The following is a 13,038-nucleotide window of genomic DNA, read 5'->3' as shown; positions in this document are numbered from 1 at the left end:
CGGCGATCCTTCCACCTCAGCCTTCCGAGTAGCCGGAATTACAGGCATGCGCTACCATGCCCGGCTGATTTTTTGATTTATTGTAGAGATGAGGTCTTGCTGTCCAGGCGGGTCTCGAACCCGCGGGCTCAGGCAATCCACTCACCTCAGCCTCCCAAAGGCGCGGGATTACAGGCTGAGCCACCGAGCCTGGCTTGTCTAATATTAAGAATGCAACTCCTGCCTTCTTTTGTGATCCATTTGCCTGGAAACTCGTTTTTCTTCCTTTAACTTTGAGTCTGTGTGCATCCCTTGAAGTGAGGTGAGTCTCCTGGATACAGCAAATAATAATTGGGTCATGGTTTCTTTTCCAGTCCGCCATTCTGTGTCTTTTCAGTGGGCCATTTAGTCTATTCACATTCAGGCTGATTATTGAAATGTGATTGCTTATCCTGTCATGAGGTTCTTATAAAGCTTTTTTCTTTGTTTGCTTGTTTTCTTTTGGCTTTGTGGTTAATGTATGTGTGTGTTTTCAAGTTTCTTATTGCGCTATATTCTCTTTTGGTTCTGTTCTCTGCTGTTCTCTTGGAAAGTGTGTGGTCATTCTTTTTTTTCTTTCTTCTGTGCTTAATACCTTTTTAAATGTCTCCTGCAGAGCTGATCTGGAAGCTGCATAATATCTTAGGGATTGGATGTCTGGGAAGGATATTAATTCTCCATCACTGATGAAGCTGAGCTTGCCTGGATAGGAAGTTTTGGGTTGAAATTGTTTATCTTTAAGGACTTTGAATATAGGGCTCTAGTCCCTTCTTGCTTGTAGTGTTTCTGCTGATAGGTCTGCTGCTATTCTGATTGGTTTTCCCCAGTAGGTAGTCTGACTTTCTCTCTTGCTGCCTTTAGGATTTTTTCTTTTGTGCCTACTTTGTGTGGGCAAATTACTATGTGTCTAGGAGTTGGTCTTCTCATTTGATGTCTTGTGGGGGTTCTCTGTGTCTTTTGTGCTTGGCTGGTCACATCTCTGATGAGATGGGGAAAGTTTTCTTGGATTACCTCCTGGAATATTTGCTCCAAATTGTTCTCATTTTCCCTTTCTTCTTCTGGGAGACCAGTCAGGCATAGGTTCGGCCTCTTGCACATCTCTTATAGGCTTTGTTCTTTCTTTCTGAGTCTTCTTTCTATGTTTGTTTACAAATCGGGTTAATTCCATGTTCTGGTCTTCAAGTTCTGAAATTCTTTCTTCAGCTAGATTAATTCTGCTTTCCATGCTTGTCATCTTGTTATTTATTTCCTGGATGAAATTTTTTATTGCCAAAATCCATGTTACAAGTTCTTTCAGTGTTACATCTTGTCTTTCTTGAGTCTTATTCACTCTTTCCATCCATCCCTAATCCCTGTAGTACTCTGGGGACAGTTGTTGGTGACTTCCATTGTTTGGGCACCAAGGTCTGATTTTTGAGTTTTGTCTTTGGTAGACTTGAAATTGCCTGAGGTCTTCCTTTGACTTTTCCTCATTTGTGACAGATCTCTTGTTTTTCTCTTTAATTCTGTTATTCAGCATTAGAGGGAGAGGCTTTCTCTTCTGATGTTTGCTCAGTCCTCTATTCTTCCCTGATCTGGGCTCTGGATTTGTTCTATTTTGAAATAGGACAGTGGATGGGAAACTTTGCTGTCTCTTGTAGTTTTTGAAATTTGAGGCTGGGCTCAGTGGCTCAGCCTGTAATCCCATGCTTTGGGAGGTTGAGGTGAGTGAATTGCCTGAGCCCTCGGGTTCGAGACCTGCCTGGGCAATTTGGTGAGACCTCATTTCTACAATAAATCAAAAAAATTAGCCGGGCGTGGTAGCATGCACCTGTAGTTCTGGCTACTTGGAAGGCTGAGGCGGAAGGATTGCCGGATCCCAGCAAGTCAAGGCTACAGTGGCCGGGAGCGACCACTGCACTCCAGTCTGGGTGACAGAGTGAGACTCCAACTCAAAAAAAAAAATAAAAAGAAAGAAAGAAATTCGAATTAAGTGGGGGATGGGGCACTAGGTATCACTTATTGTGGTATGTGTTCCCTGAGACCCACTCCCCACCACCACTCTATATGATGATGCAGAGCAGAAAACAGCACACACTCCAAAACAAACTGGATTAGCAACAAAACGAAAGAAAACAAACCACAAAAAAAAACACAAAAACCAAGAGAACTAAACACACACACACACACACACACACACACACACACACACACACACACACACGCCTAGCACAAAGTGAATAGAGAAGAAAGACCAAAGGAGGGGAAAGAAAAAAGGGATTCAGCAACCCTCAGACATATATTGACACACCCCTTAAACTATAAAAAATAAATATGAAAAAAACTCCAGAAGAACAAAAGAGCAGAAACCAACAGCAAAATCTAAAGATGAACGCTTGATGGTTCACATACACATATTAACAGAAAATGACAAACAAAAGAAGAAAGGAATAGAAAAAGAAAAGAAAAAAATGTTTTTGGAGGGGATGCAGATCAAACCCTCACATACACATTCATGCACAAAGGGAAGATATTTTAAAAATTGATGAACTAACAGTCAAAAAAAGTTTTTTTAATTAAAAAATAATTGAAAATTAAAAACAAAAAAATCTGCACTCTTGTGGCAGGCTCTGTAATTGTGCCTCTGATCAGGTCTCCTGCAGTCACCTCTTTCACTCCTCTGGGAATGAAGCAGGAAAGGAGGAGGGGCAGTGGAGGTGGGTAGGGCTGCAGTCCTCCCCTCCCACTCTCTTATGGTCAGGGAGATTTCTGGTGGGGAGGTACAGTATTGTCTCTTCCCCAGGTATGTACTCTCACAGAAGGTGCCCCAGCCAGGCCTGTCTTGGAATGGAGTTCTCCTATTGTGACTGACGTTCAGAGGATTTCTGGGGGAGGTGGGGGTTTGTGTCACCCCCGGACTCACCACTGATCTCTTTGGAGTTCTTCCTTGTCCTTTTCTTGCTGCACCCTTTGTCCTGCGGTGGGATCAGAGTAGGGATGGGGCACCTGGAACTCAGCATTCCTCAGGTCCCTCTGAAGTTTGTGCTCTCAGGATAAAGAGTTCTTATTTCTAAGAAGTTACTGCGTGATGTTCATCCTGCTGTCCTAAAAACCCTTTAAGAACCACTGCCTTAAATTATCTGAAGCTTCAGATTTCCTGCAAGTTTTTTACTGTCATAAAACATTTTTGCATTGTTTTAATCCATTAACCAAATAATCTTAATAAGCATTTGACAATCAATTTAGTGTTAAAGTAGGAATGGCCATTTAGAATTTAGAACAGTTTTATTTTGATTGTCATTATAATTAGGCCTATGGGGTACAGTTTCATTTTGAAATTAGCTTTGAGGTTTAATTTGTAAATTCTTAGTGATTCAAGAAATCCTTTTTTGAGTCAGAGTCTCACTCTGTCGCCCAGGCTGGCGTGCAGTGGCATTCTCATGGCCACCACAGCCTTGTCCTGCTGGGCTCATGTGTTCCTTCCCCCTCAGCCTTCCAAATGGCTGTAACCACAGGCATATGCTACCACGCCTGGCTAATTTTTTTTTAAATTTATTGTAAAGGTGAGGTTTCACCACGTTGCCCAGGCTGGGCTCAAACCCGTGAATTCAGGCAGTCCTCTCACCTCAGCCTCCCAAAGTGCGGGATTATAGGCATGAGCCACTGTGCCCAGCTCAAGACATTTTTAATTAATTCATTGTATAAAAGATGTTTTTGTGAACCGAATGTTTCACTTGAATCCTATTGATATGAAACAAGAAATAAGTTTAATTAATAATTTATTCATGTATTTCTATTTATAATGAGATAACCAGATTAATAAGCTATTAGTGGCTAAAAGCTTTGTAAACATAAATTAATGTTGAATTGAGCTATTGTATAAAATTTGGGACTTGATGCTTTTGAGATATTATTGGAAAGTTGTTTCTTATGAGTGGTAATCGTCCATTGATGTTAAAATAGAAAAATTTTGATTGCTCTAAAGTTCTTCACTATCCATGTAAGAATTTAAGGAACATTTTAACTTGAAGTGGAATAGTTTATAAAGTCTTCTTATCTTTTTTATTTCCTGGTTTGAATAGATTATATAATAATGGGGAAATTAATTGAATTGTCTATTCCATACTTAACTACCAATATTATTATAATCTAGAATGTGTAATTGAAAATAAATTTAAATCCAGAATACAAATATTTGCTGCAGTTTTGTTTACCCCCTTTCTCTAACATTATTCTTCCTTTCTCTCCCTCTTTCCTTATTATTGTAAACCAAGTCACTTCTTGCTTCCTCATTAAACTTGTACCACCACTTCTCATTTTTTCTCTCATGCTTGTTAATATTATCTTGCTCCTTCTTGCTCATTAAAATTCTTTAACTATAAGTAAAATTTTATTTTACAAATTTACTGAAGCCATAAGTAAACTCTAGAGCTCAGCCTGAATCTTCACTTTTCCAAGCTTCTTTCAATACAGTCTGTACAGTTTTTATATAGCACATCATTATCCTTTATTCAGTTAGATTTGTCTTTGTTTTTAGGAACTGAAATTTACCCTATGAGGTACACAGAATAAGAAATATAGTCATGTCTGCATATTTTATACAGCTATTAAAATGAGCATGAAATGCTACTTGAATTTGTATGCTAAATTATTAAGTTTTACCATATGGGTATTAAAACTGTACTTCAGGTGGAGCATGGTGGCTCATGCCTATTGTTCCAATGTTTTGAGAAACCAGGGTGGGAGGATTCATTGAGGACAGGAGTTCAAAACAAGCCTAAGCAACATAATGAGACCTTCTCTCTACAAAAAAATTTTTAAATTAGCAAGGCGTGGTAGTGTGCACTTGTAGTCCCAGCTACTCAAGAGGCTGAGGTGGCAGGGTTGCTTGAGCCAGGAGGTCAAGGCTGCAGTGAGCTCTGATTACACCACTGCACTCCAACCTGGATGACATAGTGAGATCCCAACTCTAAAAAAAGCAAACTAAAAACTGTATTTTATTCAGTGATTATGTCTTGTTTTGACATGTTTTCACTGTAAAATAGTTAATATGTTGTTTTTATGATTTATTTTTCTCTAGGTTGAAGTTCTTGAAAATGAGATTATTCAAGAAAAGCAAAGTCTTCAGAATTCTCAGAATTTAAGCAAGGATCTAATGAAGGAGAAAGCTCAACTTGAAAAAACTATTGAAACACTTAGAGAAAATTCAGAGAGACAGGTTTATAAATTTTTTTACTAAACTATATATTTTAAATTTTATTAACAAAAGTTATTTTAAAGTATATGTAAACAAAATATTCATAACATTAAAATGAAATATTTTCTATTTTTAAAGTTTAAAATAGCTATAATTTTATTTCATTCATGTATCTTAGCAAAGTTGAAGAGAAAGCTTAAAATTTTTTAAACTGCTAAGGTGCTTAATAATCATCTAGTATGCAGTACTTGTGCTTTCAAGTGTCTGTGGAATAGGGCTACAGATTCTAAAGTCCCTGAGAGGAGCTGGAGAGAATGCAAGAGTACTTTGACCTACTAAAAAAGGAAGAAGTGTAGTGATACCAACTGCCTTGGATATTCACAAGTTTGTTTTTAGGTGTTTATTGTTCTTTTCATTTTATGTTTGAGGAAACAGAACTGGCTAGATTAAGTGGCTTGCCGTTTTGAAATTTTTATTTATTTTTTAGAAGTACAATTATTTGTTTTATTTTGTCTAGATACAGTCCTTAGACTGTAAAAGTATAGATTTCTCTAGAGCTACAGAATAAAAATTCTAGAACTAAACCTGAATCTGCACTTTTCCAAGCTCCTCAGGATTATTTAACACACAAATTTTGAGAGCCATTGTATTAGACTATGCATTGAATTGGATGAATTAGTTATCAAATATGCCAGGTGATTTTGTTATTTTGATGTTTCCTAATCAGAATTATTTTTGGTAAATAATACAGACACATATAAACCCATATATCTATACACACATACTACAGTACATATTACTGAATACCCATTATATATAGGCATTTCAAAAATTATTTCGTGAAAGGAAAACCTTCTCTCCTTAAGCGGGTATGTGGGTGTTTCAACTATATCCATATTTAAATTTGCTGCATGTACCTAAATAGTCAGAAGATCATTTTGATTAATAAAAAATATATTTCTCAACTGTTCCTTTAGACTGTCAACTCCTAAAGATATGACCTTTAATGACCAGGTTTACATGTATATGTTTGTCAGAATTAAAAATGAAACAGGGCAACCTCTTTGGGTCCCTTTCCACTGTGGGAGCTTTCTGTCCTCTCAATAAATCCTGCTTTAAAAAATTAAAATTAAAATTAAACAAACATTCTAGTACCTTCTTATGCCATTTTTGGAAGGGAAAAACTATGTACTTTGAAATACTTCGTTTTTGCTTAATTATAGTTTTGAATATTCTTTCTTTTTTTGAAATAGATTAAAATATTGGAACAGGAAAATGAGCACCTGAATCAAACAGTGTCTTCCTTAAGGCAACGCTCCCAGATAAGTGCAGAAGCAAGAGTAAAAGACATTGAAAAAGAAAATAAAATTCTCCATGAATCTATCAAAGAAACAAGTAGCAAGCTAAGTAAGATTGAATTTGAAAAAAGACAAATTAGAAAAGAATTGGAACATTATAAAGAAAAAGGAGAACGAGCAGAAGAACTTGAAAATGAGTTGCATCATCTTGAAAAAGAAAACGAATTGTTACAGAAAAAGATAACTAATTTAAAAATTACATGTGAAAAAATTGAGGCCTTAGAACAAGAAAATACAGAGCTAGAAAGAGAAAATAGAAAATTAAAAAAAACATTGGATAGCTTTAAAAATCTTACATTTCAGTTAGAATCTCTAGAAAAAGAAAATTCCCAACTTGATGAGGAAAACTTAGAACTGCGAAGGAATGTGGAATCTTTGAAGTGTGCAAGCATGAAAATGGCTCAGTTACAACTAGAAAACAAAGAACTGGAAAGTGAAAAAGAACAACTTAAAAAAGGATTGGAGCTCATGAAAGCATCTTTCAAGAAAACAGAACGCTTAGAAGTTAGCTACCAGGGTTTAGATATAGAAAATCAAAGGCTACAGAAAGCTTTAGAGAACAGCAATAAAAAAATCCAGCAACTAGAGAGTGAACTTCAAGACTTAGAAATGGAAAATCAAACATTGCAAAAAAACCTAGAAGAACTAAAAATATCTAGCAAAAGACTAGAACAGCTAGAAAAAGAAAATAAATCATTAGAGCAAGAGACTTCTCAACTGGAAAAGGATAAGAAACAATTGGAAAAGGAAAATAAGAGACTCCGACAACAAGCAGAAATTAAAGATACCACATTAGAAGAAAACAATGTGAAGATTGGAAATTTGGAAAAAGAAAATAAAACCCTATTTAAAGAAATTGGTATATATAAAGAATCTTGTATTCGTTTGAAAGAATTAGAGAAAGAAAATAAGGAGCTTGTGAAAAGAGCAACTATTGATATAAAAACTTTGGTTACATTACGTGAGGTAAATATATTTACCTAAATGTAAGGCAGATCTTTACAATATATTTTTAACTCAGGGGGTCTTTAAGTTTTATTGGAACCCATCAATAGTTTTCATCTTTTTTTATGGTTCAGTAAAATTTTGGAATTAGAACTAGAAACAGTTTCCAAGTTTTCTACTTTTGTTAAACTATAAATATAAATAATATTTTTTAAACAATTTGTAGTAATAAGAGTTTTTTGTTGTATCTGACTTACTACATTATAATTTTAAACTTTTATTACAAAATATTAACGATTTGCTCAAGATTCTTAATGAATGCTAAGTATAACAAAGAAGCATGATAGCTACTATTTATTGGCTAAGGAATTCATATGAATGGTACTTACATATTTATATAATTTTTACAACTAATTCTATATAGATATTATGTCCTTTTTTTGTTGTTAGAAAAACAAGGTTCAGAGACATTAAGTAATTTACTCAGGATCACACAGCTAAATGAATAGCAGAATTGAATTACTGGATTCAAACTTAGATCTTTCAGACTCCAATGCTCCATGAATTTTTACATCTAAGCCAGAGAATGCAAATCAGGTTTAAGTTAAAGGTTCAACTGAACAACTGGGAGTTGCTTGGATCTATGTATTGAAAAGAATTCTGAAATTTTGGGGAGTAGATTGTTGGTATGTCCTGTGAAACATTGTTGGTGCTAGTTGGTTGCCATCCTTATACGGTATGGTATGTGATAACCCCTTAGGTTTAGTTTAAAAGTATCTTAACATTTTGACAAAAAGTCACATTGGGCAGTCTGCATTTCTGCTAAAAAGGTGTTGAGGAGGGACCTTTTTATTTTTTTCTTCTGTGCTACAGTCACAACAAGTTCTTGGTGTCTGAGCTTCTAAGAGCATCCCTTAGTTCTTCAGATCAGTATCTTAGTTCTCTTTCACTGGGAAAAGAGGGGCTTGTGGTAGGGAATGAGTGTTGTGTCCAACATATATTCATAGGAAGAAATGTACACTAAAGTTCTAGCTCATTATTAAAGAGTAAATGGACAAATGTTTTTACACCACAGGTTTCAAACCTAAGATATATATTCACAAGTAAAGAGTTTCTCCCTTTTAAGGTTTTTTTAACATTAGAGTTAAAGCAAAGTTATAGCGAAAGAAAATAAGGAAACAAAATTATTTCAACTAGGTTATAACTGTTGTTTAACTTTTTAACAATGAAGGAAAGGTTCAATGACATTTCTGTCTTTTCTGATTCAACTCTATGTGTTTCTGGTTGGTGATCATTAAAATCTTAGCTGATTCTCTTAGATATTTATGCCCTTATTACTTACGTGAGTTGTACATTCCTTTTAAAATAAGGATTTGGTGAGTGAAAAATTGAAGACTCAACAGATGAACAATGATCTTGAAAAATTAACTCATGAACTTGAGAAGATAGGGTTAAATAAAGAGCGACTCTTACATGATGAGCAAAGTACTGATGACAGGTGAGTATTAAGTCTATTTGGCAAACAGTTGAAATTACTATTTTTTTACTCAAACGTTAACTCTTTCCTGTACTAGCTAAAAAAAAACACTTACGTTTTTTACCACTTCTGGTTCCTTTCTTCCTTAGAAAAAATTTTGTAAGGAAAAAAAGAAACAAAGATAATTACAGATATAAGAAAACAAAATCTAAAATGTTATTATATAAATTTTAAAAGAGGAAAACAGGATGCTACACTGGTAGCTGAAGATTAGAGGCTGTAATTGCCTGTGAAAATAAAATAAAACATTATTCCTCTCATCAAGTACAGTCAATTAAACAAGTTATTTTTAATTTGAGTCACGTGCTTTAAATGTCTCAGTTCTTTGATTTATTTATTTGCCAAAATGTGGACTTGAAGAGAAATGGAGGAAAAGTATGAAACAAAGGAAAATATACTGAGAAGCAAGTAAGGTATAAAAATGGGAAAACTAAAAGCTTGACAAGCCAAATAAAAATTCACTCATATACCCTAAATTTTAAAAATGATCAACATAAGGTTAAAGAAACTTTCTATTCTTTCATGGTAATTATAGTCTGTCAAACAGAATTAATCTGATTTTTTTTTTTTTTTTTTTTTGAGTTCGAGTCTCACTCTGTCATCAGGCTGGAGTGCAGTGACCTCGACCTGCTGGGCTCAGGTGATCCTTCCACCTCAGCCTTCCAAGTAACTGGAACTATAGGTGCATGCCACCAAGCCTGGCTAATTTTTTGATTTATTGTAGATACAAAGTCTTGCCAAGTTGCCCAGGCTGGTCTTGAACCCCTGGGCTCAGGCAATCCTCTTGCCTTGGCCTCCCAAAGTGCTAGGATTACAGACTTCAGCCACCACGCCCGGCCGAATCTGATTTTCAAGTAGTCTTATTTATTTTATACTTTTTTGAGTTGGAGTCTCACTCTGTCGCCCAGACTGGAGTGCAGTGGCCGCTCCTGGCCACCGCAGCCTCGACCTGCTGGGGCTCCAGCAATCCTTCAGCCTCAGCCTTCCAAGTATCTGGAATTACAGGCGTGTGCTACCACACCCGGCTAATTTTTTGATTTATTGTAGAGATGAGGTCTCACCAAGTTGCCCAGGCGGGTCTCGAACCTGTGGGCTCAGAAAATCCACTCACCTCAGCCACCCAAGGCGCGGGATTACAGGCTGAGCCACTGAGCCCGGCTTCAAGTAGTGTTATTTAGCATCTAGTCAGCCACAGTGTTCCAGCTAGAATAGAAGTTGTATTGTTAAGAATATTTTATGTAGACTAGATTTTAATCCAGTCGAATTTTTATTATATAATTTATATTTTATGATCTCATTATTATTATTCTAGTATTTATGTACTATATTAACCCTTTGCACTTGGTCCACAAACTGGACCACACTTTTTAATGAAATAATAAAAAACGAATCACTTCATATTAAATACTATCGTGTTGAAACCAATTATTTTATTGTAATATTTGTCTTATAATAGAATTTTGGACACTGAGGGACTTATTTATGACAAAAAAATCAAAATTTTATATCTTATTTTTCTAACATGTGATAATAATCTGCCTTCCACTTCAAAAGTCTTTTTCTTTTAAGGCTATAATAACTTGCTCATCTGTCTTTTCAGGTTATACCTTATGATACAAAAAGGTATACCCATAGCTGCCTTTCTTGTACAAACTCTCTTTATGACTACCTTCTTTTACAAAGAAGGGTCAGCACCACTGTGAAACCACTTCACACATTCTCTTTCTACATAACACCAGCTTGATAACCATCTATTTGCTTTTTCATGCAATTTGAATGGAAAACTTCAAGGAAACATACATTTAAAAAAAATTTTTTTTTCTGGCATAGTTTGTATTATCACTAGCAATCTCTTTATGTCCCCTGAGAGAGACATCCGAGTACAAAGGGTTAAATATTGATGTATTTCATATATATATATATGAAAAGTGAATGCTGATTATATGGGATTTTTTTGTATTTGAGATTGTTCAAAGTAAATAGAATAAGTTTACAGTTCTATAATAACAAGTAATTTGAGGCATTTATTTTAGCAATCAGTTCAAGTCATGCTACCATTATTAAATTAATTTTACAGATATTTCATGAGTATATATTTTTATTTGAACTAATCAGATAGTTAAGTGTGGATTTGGTTGACTGATTTTTGTGTTTTTGAGTCAAGGTCTCACCCTGTCACCCAGGCTGGAGTGCGATGGCATGATCACGATGATCATGGCTCACAGCGGCCTCTACCTCCTGGGCTCAGGCAGTCCTTCCACCTCAGCATCCTGAGTAGGCATACATCACCATGTCTGGCTAATTTTTTACTTTTTTTTTTTTTTTGGTAGAGACAAGGTCTCACTTTGTTGCCCAGGCCGATTTCAAACTCCTGGGCTCAAGCAGTCTGCCTGTCTCAGCCTCCCAAAGTGCTGAGATAACAGGCGTGAGCCACACATGCCCAACCTTACTGTCTTTTAATATAGATACCAAAAATGCATCCCAGCCGGGCTCGGTGGCTCAGCCTATAATCCCGCGCCTTTGGGAGGCTGAGGTGAGTGAATTGCCTGAGCCCGCGGGTTCGAGACCCGCCTGGGTAGCGAGACCTCATCTCTACAATAAATCAAAAAAATCAGCTGGGCGTGGTGGCGCATGCCTGTAATTCCGGCTACTCAGAAGGCTGAGGTGGAAGGATCGCCGGAGCCCAGCAGGCCGAGGCTGCGGTGGCCGGGAGCGGCCACTGCACTCCAGTGTGGGCGACAGAGTGAGACTCCAACTCAAAAAAAAAAAAAAAAATGCATCCCTTCTGTTTATTCAAACAGATTTATTACCTTCTATGTGTAAGACATTGTACTGCACGTTCTTGGCACAGCACTACATGGTTGCTCTAATTGACCCTATTATAAAGTTATGAATCCAGTTCTAGATGGTCTCTTCATACTATTTGGCTCCTCTTCCCAAACTTTAATTCATACAGTTAACCATATTAATTGACCTCTTACTATCTTCTGAACATCAAGCCTCAAAAAAGTGATAATGCTTCAGCTGAACCTTGAAGAATGACAGAGATTTACAAGTTGGGAACAGTGTGGGTGGGCAGTCCCCACAAACAAAAGCATTTGTATGAAAGTACAAAAGCATGCTGAGCAATTATTAGTTATGTAAAAGATGGGTTTTAAAGGGTGAATTTGAGACAGAGACTAGTTAGGACGCAAACATCACAAATTCAACATGTATAATATCAGACTCAGTAAACGTTTTAATAACATTTGTTGACTGAGATCAATACCAGAATGCCTGAAATTTGGCCTCTGTATTCAATGAAATTAAAATCTAATCAAGCAGACAATATGTACATACAAGTTAATTACAATAAAAAACAGGCTGGGCACAGTGGCTCATGCCTCTAATCCCAACCCTTTGAGAAATGGAAACAAGAGGATTACCTAAGCCCTGGAGTTCAAGTCCAGCCTGGGCAATTTGGTGAGACCGCATCTCTACAATAAATAAAATTTTAAAAATTAGCGAAGTGTAGTGGTGCATACCTGGGGTTCCAGGTACTTGGAAGGCTGAGGCAGAAGGATCACCTGAACCCAGTAGGTTGAGGCTGTGGTGACTGTGTGCCACCGCAATTCAACAGAGTGAGACTCTGACTCAGATAGATAGATAGATAGATAGATAGATAGATAGATAGATAGCAGAATGTGATGAAATATACATACTTTAGGTTTTTATTTGGTTTTGTCTCCTTGATCCTTAAGTGTGAAAAATGGATCATACTTTTTAGTATATGATATACTCTCAAATTGTGCTCATGTACCATCCTTTTTGTTAAAAACAAATCATTAAATAATGATATAATTCATGTATTAACCATTCAAACAAGATAACTAGAATATTGAAGGTCACATTTATCTTTTGCCGCTCTGTCACCAGTGTCCTGTGTCATGAGTATATCACTACCTTTTTAATGTAACTACTCTATACCCTGAATAAAAAGTCTTCGGTGCGGCTGGGCATGGTGG

General features: G+C 36.3%; 1 protein-coding gene across 10 annotated transcripts in view; it reads left to right on the top strand.

The window, feature by feature from the left end:
- The window catches only part of CCDC88A (coiled-coil domain containing 88A), a 144,429-nt gene that overhangs the window by 88,641 nt on the left and 42,750 nt on the right, over positions 1-13,038 (top strand). For all 10 annotated transcript variants that reach the window (XM_021717152.1, XM_021717151.1, XM_008067207.2 and 7 more), the window contains 3 exons: positions 5,078-5,215; positions 6,448-7,518; positions 8,868-8,995. In XM_021717152.1, the coding sequence (XP_021572827.1) occupies positions 5,078-5,215; positions 6,448-7,518; positions 8,868-8,995 (1,337 nt within the window). The remainder of the gene's footprint in view (positions 1-5,077; positions 5,216-6,447; positions 7,519-8,867; positions 8,996-13,038) is intronic.

Source organism: Carlito syrichta, unplaced genomic scaffold (genome assembly GCF_000164805.1).
Source record: "Carlito syrichta isolate Samal-C Ts95f unplaced genomic scaffold, Tarsius_syrichta-2.0.1 Scaffold309408, whole genome shotgun sequence".
Taxonomy (NCBI): domain Eukaryota; kingdom Metazoa; phylum Chordata; class Mammalia; order Primates; family Tarsiidae; genus Carlito; species Carlito syrichta.
The sequence above is the reverse complement of the archived record's forward strand: the minus strand, read 5'-3'. Positions and strand labels throughout refer to the sequence as shown.